At 43.4% G+C, this 7,538-nt stretch overlaps 1 protein-coding gene across 1 annotated transcript in view; it reads right to left on the reverse strand.

Moving 5' to 3' along the window:
* Positions 1-5,374, reverse strand: part of xpo4 (exportin 4) — a 26,449-nt gene extending 21,075 nt beyond the window's left edge. Inside the window, exons 1-5 of the mRNA XM_037686731.1 lie at positions 5,214-5,374; positions 4,943-5,112; positions 4,044-4,218; positions 652-858; positions 428-514 (exon numbers count right to left, since the gene is read on the reverse strand). Coding sequence (XP_037542659.1) covers positions 428-514; positions 652-858; positions 4,044-4,218; positions 4,943-5,112; positions 5,214-5,291 — 717 coding nt within the window. The 5' untranslated portion in view covers positions 5,292-5,374. The remainder of the gene's footprint in view (positions 1-427; positions 515-651; positions 859-4,043; positions 4,219-4,942; positions 5,113-5,213) is intronic.
* Between the last annotated feature and the right edge of the window lie 2,164 nt (positions 5,375-7,538).

Raw genomic sequence — 7,538 nt, forward strand, 5'->3', positions numbered from 1 at the left:
TAACCCGGTACAACCTATATAACCCGGTACAACCTATATAACCCGGTACAACCTATATAACCTGGGACAACCTATATAACCTGGTACAACCTATATAACCTGGTACAACCTATATAACCCGGTACAACCTATATAACCTGGTACAACCTATATAACCTGGTACAACCTATATAACCTGGTACAACCTATATAACCTGGTATATCAGGTTCTACAACCTGTAAGGATGATTATTTTTAACTTAAATGCATCTTACATGCATTCCACTCCAGCTTCCTTATGAATAAAACAATAAATATACTGAGGTAAAACATCATCTTTATATTCAGTACTGGACCCAGCTGTTCATGTGTTAGAGGCTGCAGGAAGCAGCCCTCACAGAGTCATGTACACACGTTTCATCTGAAGTGTTCAAGCTGCGTCTCTCACCTCTCCCAGGTAACAAATCTGCTTGTGAGCCACTTCTACAAAGACCTCAATGATGAGGTTGATTGTTTCTGGTGTGTTGCTGTAAACCTGGGAGATAAAAACAAAAACATTGTTTTATTAACAAATTCACTTGGAAAGAAATCTGAAACTCGTTCATTTTTGTTGGAACTTTTTAATTTAAATGCCTTGATTCTAATTAAGTTCATAAATATTTCATGTCTTACCTCCATGAGGCCGATGCAGCTGGACAGGAAGTCCATGAGGAAAGAGAAGAGCGACGCCACATTGTCTATCTGCGTTGCCTCTGCGATGCCGCACAGCGCCTCCAACGTGGCCACAATCTCCTGTTTGACCGCCTCCTCCTGGCTGATCTGAGCAAAGTTCTCCTGGTTGATGAGGTTGAGAAAACGCTGCTGTAGAGGATGAAGCACCTGCAGAGGAACATGGACAAGAACACGGTACAGTAAGGACACAACAAATACCTGGGCTTGTTGTAGGACATCTTCAGGAGGCACAAATATGTCAAACTGCACATAAAACAATAAATGTCAAAAACAACTAAGAAAATAATACAAAGGATAAACTAGACAATAAAAGTGCTGAAACAGAGTTGAGTCACAAACTGATACAAGGGATTAGATACAATGTTCAGATGGTTTTGATTGTTTTATGGTGTTTGTGATGTTAAGGTGGACAGCATGGAGGGGAAAGGGACATTTTGTTCCTTTATTATTAAAATGTGTCAAACCAGCACGGTGGCTCAGTTGGTAGAGCTGCTGTCGCTCAGTGAGCAGGTTACGCTGGTTCAAATCCCAGCCGGGACCTTCCTGTGTGGAGTTTGTATGTTCTCTCTGTGCTGCGTGGGTTTCCTCCCACACACCAAAAACATGTATGTTGGACTGACTGGTAACTCCAAACTGTCCCCTGGTGTAAGAGAGAGAGAATGGTTGTCTCCAGGTGTCCCTGTGATGGACTGGAGACCTGTCCAGGTGTCCCCCGTCTCTCGTAGAGTGACTGCTGGACATGGGCACCAGCGACCCCCACGACCCAAAAGGAAGAAGCGGATAAAGATAATGGCTGGCTGGATGGATGGAGGTCCTCCCTCCCAGTGGAAACTGGGCACAATAAACAACAGTGCCAACATAATCTGGGGCGTTGTGTTGCACGGGGCTTCAGCTTCCAGTTCGGGGTTAAGACGGGTCGGACGGACGCCTCAGCGCTGATCTGGTAACTCCTCCGGCCTCATGGACTTTAAATGATGAATGGAAGTGACTTCTCTTGGTTTTATTGAGTTGGTGTGAGCTTCCTCTCCACCTGGGAACAAAAGAACCAGAAGGGTGCCGTGGTGGGACGGCTGACATCCTTTAAATTAAGAGCCCAATTTAACCATTAGTGGTAACTGGTGCAGAAACAAAGCGTCTTGTCTGGTTACATTTTCACAGTTCTTAATGTGCCCTGCTGAACAGCTTCAGATTATTACATTTAATATTCCTTCCTCCTCGTTCTGTTGGTAATCCCATGGAATAATTCCATTTGCTTGTTAAGTTCAGCTAAATTTCAAGGTTAATGTCCATAACGTCCAGTTGTCAAGTTATCTGTCTCTATATAGACAAATAAACGTAACAAATCTGTGTGTGTGCTTTATTTATGACATATGGAATTTATACAAAGAACTCACTTAAAGAGGTTGATTTGAGGTTTATTTAACATTTACTAAGATAATTTAACGTCAAGACTTTTTCTCTCAAAGCTGAGAGTGGTGCTCCTTGAAAATAAAATTCATAAGCTGGCTGTCTGGCTGACCTCCTGCACAGGAGAGACCATGTTTGATCTTTAGAGACACAATCTGACTCGGACACTGAGCTCACTGTGAATCTGTTCTGTTTTTATTGACCTTCATGTTTTAACAACGGTTTATGTTTAAATGTTCTTGATTTTATGTGTACAGCACTTTGTTGCAGCTGTGGTTGTTGTAAAGGCCTTTATAAATAAAGTTTTATTATTATTATCACTGTAACACACTGTGTGCTGGGCTCAGCCTGATCTCCATGCCATGTCTCCAGTTCGTCCATGATGCTGCAGCTCGGCTCTTAACTGGAACTCGTAGGTTTGAGCATATTTCCAGTCCTGTCCTCCCTTCACTGGCTCCCTGTATGTACCAGAATCCATTTTAAAATTCTCCTGCTGACCTTTAAGTGCCTAAATGACCTTGCACCCTCATCTCTCTCTGATCTACTGGAACCATCAGGTCCTGAGATCATGAGACCAGCTGCTTTTGGCCATTCCAAAAACAGCACTGAAGCTCAGAGGGGATGGGGCCTCCTCCAACAACATGACCCCCCCCCGCCCGGGCAGGCCACCTCCCTCCCTGAGTTCAGTCTGTTGTCTGTGGTGTTTCACACGCTGTGAGTTGAGTAGTTTTTGTTCTGTGCTCCTGTGTTTTTATATTTAATGCTTTTCATTAAAGGTTCAGTATTTTCATTAGTGCGTGTTATTTTTTCATTCATTTTACTCTCACTGATCTTAATGTTCAGAACTGGGGTAACAGCTTCAGTTTTAAATGTGCTCTACGAATAAAGTTGACTTGTTCTTCGTATTTGATCATTGATTAAATTACATTTATAACACTGTAGAAATGAATGGAGCAGATATTTATCATCAGCTACAAACGTGTGAAACGGACTCAGAAAGAACTTGGTGAGTTTGGAGGAAATTGAAAGTTCAAGGAGACACGTGTCTGCCATCATCTGGGTCAGAGAAACATTTGTCCTTCAGCGTTCATTTTATTCAGAAAGAGTAAAGCAGCAGAAACAGCTGGGCTCATCGTAAGAGAAACTCAACAGGCTGCGGCGGCGCACGTCTTTATCTGTCTCTCTTTCTGACACGGAGTTCGGTCATACGTGCAGGATGAACATCTGGAACCCACGGTGGCAGCTGACAACTGTAATCCATGTCTGTTTCACCTGGCTGTCCCGGACAAACATGGCTGAGCAGTGCAGCTCATTTGTGGTGACATGTTGAAATCCACTGCTCTGCTTCAGTGTTTTATTACAACTTATAGTTAAATAAAGTAAAAAGAAGTCACGGCACTCCACCTGACAGCTCGTGTTCAACAGCAAGGAGCACAACTTCAAAGCTTCTTCTCTGCACTTTAATCATATTCACCATGATGCGTTTCGAGACCCGATATGATAAATGAGTGTTTGACCTAATCAGAACACACGGCCACCTGCTGAAGTCACGTCACCGTTTCACACCTGTGGCTACAGACAAGTTGAAGAACGTGTGATGTGAACTCTCAGGAGGAGAGAAGGAAAAGGCAGATTCATTTTTCTAACTTGGACGTAGTGCAAGATGTTTAAATGAGAGCTGATCTGAAGCTTTTCTAGCAGCTGTGCACAACAGCTGCTCAAGTCAACAAGGAGATGAAGTTCTGTAACTCCACACTGTGCTTTGGATCCAACTTGAAAGTGGAAACGTGCACACGCTCGGGATTTGAATACATGAACATCTTTCTAGTAGTTTGACTCCTGCATTTTGTCTGTGAGAGTTTTTCTTCCATGTTAGTGATGACTGTAACAGTTCAGTACGTTTCATTGATGTGCACACGGGTTACCTCTGCCCAGTACTGCTGCTTGGTGTCAGAATCCATGTTGGCGAAGCCCCCCAGGACCAGAGCTTTCATCAGGGACCTCTGCACAGAGCTGGACAGCAGGTGGAGGGGCGGGCTGCGGCTGGCGAACTGTTTGGCCAGGTTCCACCAGCTCTCACACTGAACCACAATGTTGGCCCTGATCAGATGGGAGGCAGAGCGTCAGTCTGCTGCGTCACAACAAGCTCACAGGTCACGCTCTACCTGCACGGTCAGGAAGCATCACGGACTAACTAAACAGCTCTACACTGCTAAACAATATTCTCTCATTTAACGGAAGTCATTTCATTGTACATGAACCAAAGTAGACTTTTGTAAATAAAACAAGTATGAAGTGTTTTAAATACCAAAAGCTATTCAACTAGACTGCTCAGGGGCCACGGTCTCTGAGACCAGCAGCTCGGGGGCCGGACATCCAGCGATGAGTCATTATGTAAAGAAATAAACTCTACAATGATCTGAAACCTTTTAAACTTGTTTTATTCTACTGAATCACATGGAGGGGCCGAGCTGGGACCTGAAAGTCCCAGGTTCGACTCCCAGCCACATGTCGTGGTGTCTCTGAGCAAGACACACAATCCCTAACTGCTCCCCGGGCGCTCGCACAGCTGCCCACTGCTCCACCTGGGTGGATCCCAGGTGCGATGGGTTAGAGACTAATTTCACTTATTATTTATTTTTTAAAGAACTCATTGGCGGGCCGGACTGACGTCATCCATGGGCCGGAAGTGGCCCACAGGCCCCCAGTTGAATAGCCCTGATCTAGAGTCTTCTCATCCAAACTGCTTCAGTTTTAAATCATTCAAAGAAAAACCAGGAATACGTGAACCTAGAGATTCATGAGGTCTCCAGGTGATCCTCACCTCTCCCTCTTCTCCACCAGTGTCACCAGCAGCTCCACGGTGTCATTAGCCAGCTCTGTCTCTGAACTCCACACAGACAGGTTGTTGATGACCTTCTCCAGCAGATATCCCACAATCCACTGGGCACCCTCAGTGTCCACACCAAACGCTGTGCTAAGGGGCATGCTGATCTGAGGTGTGGAAGACAGAAAGAGATGAAACTTGTGAAGAGAAATGTAAAGGAAACTTTAGCAGTATATGATGTCACAGCGCCGCTGCAGGAACATCAGACCTGCTCATAGAGCTTCTCATCCACCAGCAGGTACGTTTTGGCCCATCGCCTGAGGAACCACACGATGTCTTTGCCCATCTGTGGACTCAGAAGCTCGGTCAGGCTCGCTCTGGTGGCCCTGGACTCGACTTCTGACGTCCTCAACACAGCGGACAGCAACCTGTGACAGAACAACGAAAGCAGAGGGAGCAGGAAACCGTGTCAGAACATGATGAAGAGCTCTGACCACGGCTTGTGTTCACACCAAGACAAAACATGGGAACAGTGAGAGCTGATTCTCATGCATCTACGTTAGCTGACCAAAGCTGTTTCATCATTGTTTATTTAAGCGTGCTGACCATCTTAATCGTTCTTTTGCAAAGTCCACATGTAAAATAAATCATAAACATTTGATTTAGGTGCAGACTATAAGGGAGCAAGTGCTAGAAAATGTAAATATTTAATTAGGCTGCAAGTGACATAAAACTGATTTAATACAGAAGCAGAGAGGATGTAATGATGAGAAGGCTACGTGTGATGCTCATGCTGAGCTTCAAAGATCTTTAAAGTTGGAACAAGCAGATCGCCAACACCCCAACTGCCGAGGGATTCGAACAATGAACGTTTGTAGTTTTCCAGACGAGTGTTTTTCTGGACTGGAATTGAACTGGGAATGTAAGTACACCTTTATGTTATTGGTGCAAGATATTCAAGAGGGTAGGATTTTATCCACCAAGAGGAACAATGGAGGAGCCAGAGGGTGGCCAATGGTGGCCTTGGATACTACGGACTAATCCTCAGCCACCCTAATTATTTGAAAACAACAACAACAAACAAACAAACTTTACTTTTAAGCAATATAAAAACAGGAAAGCAGTTTCCTCAAATGACAGGTGTGGTTGATTTACAAACATATGGCGGTGGCCATCTTGGATTTTGACATGTGACCCCAACATTTGACAGGAACCTTTCACAGCCTCCCATACAACTCATGGTACACCTTCTGCTTTGTCTTAGCCTCCTCCCTCTTTGCTCTACGTCCCATCTCCTTATATTCCTGTCTGCTCTCTTCAGTCCTCTCTCTGTCAGATTTATTTGTGGCTAACCTCTTTCTTTGAACGGCGTCCTGCACTTCACTATTAAAGAGCGAAGCAGGGACGGAGCGAAGGACGAAGCATCTGTTTTAGTCAAGAGCAAGCAGAAGAAAAAACAAACAAACAAACGATGTACAGCTCTTATACGTACTGTACTTTTGACAATAAAAGTATTTGAAAAAGGTAAAACATTAAGACATTATTATCTTTGTAACAAGTGTTAAAACAGGTTTAAAAGTAGCTGTTTACTTAGATTCTTGTGGGTGGACAAAGCTTAAAACATTTTCAGCCATTATATCGGTTATCGGCACTGCCCCTCCCAATATCGGTATTGGTGATAGCCAAAATTTCAGAGTCAGAGATTCTTTATTGTCATTCGCACCTCATGTGGTACATGTGGTGGAACAAAATTATGTACACAGGGTCCCAGTTACATCTAACAATAAAATGTCTAAGAAAAACAGTAATAACATCAAAGATATGAACTAAGAAAAACATCAACTAAATATACACTAAGCACTCATAACATAAAACATTGAACATCAGCACAAACATGAACATGAGTCTGTGAGCAGATGTGCACGAACAAACACATCAACATGAAACAGATCAGCAGCAACATGAAACAGATCAGCAGCAACATTGAAACAGATCAGCAGCAACATGAAACAGATCAGCAACAACATGAAACAGATCAGCAGCAACATGAAACAGATCAGCAGCAACATGATGTGATATTTTACAATGACTATTCTACAGGTCATTCTCAAAAAATTAGCATATTGTGATAAAGGTCATTATTTTCCATAATGTAATGATAAAAATGAAACTTTCATATATTTCAGATTCATTGCACACCAACTGAAATATTTCAGGTCTTTAATTGTTTTAATACTGATGATTATGACATACAGCTCATGAAAACCCAAAATCCCTGTCTCAAAAAATTAGCATATCATGAAAAGGTTCTCTAAACAACTATTAACCTAACCATCTGAATCAACGACGTAACTCTAAACACCTGCAAAAGATTCCTGAGGCTTTTAAAAACTCCCAGCCTTGTTCATTACTCAAAACCACAATCATGGGTAAGACTGCCGACCTGACTGCTGTCCAGAAGGCCATCATTGACACCCTCAAGCAAGAGGGTAAGACACAGAAAGAAATTGCTGAACCAATAGGCTGTTCCCAGAGTGCTGTATCAAGGCACCTCAGTGGGAAGTCTGTGGGAAGGGAAAAGTGTGGCAGAAAA

The sequence above is a fragment of the Nematolebias whitei genome, chromosome 13 (assembly GCF_014905685.2).
Source record: "Nematolebias whitei isolate Nwh7 chromosome 13, NemWhi1, whole genome shotgun sequence".
Taxonomy (NCBI): Eukaryota; Metazoa; Chordata; class Actinopteri; order Cyprinodontiformes; family Rivulidae; genus Nematolebias; species Nematolebias whitei.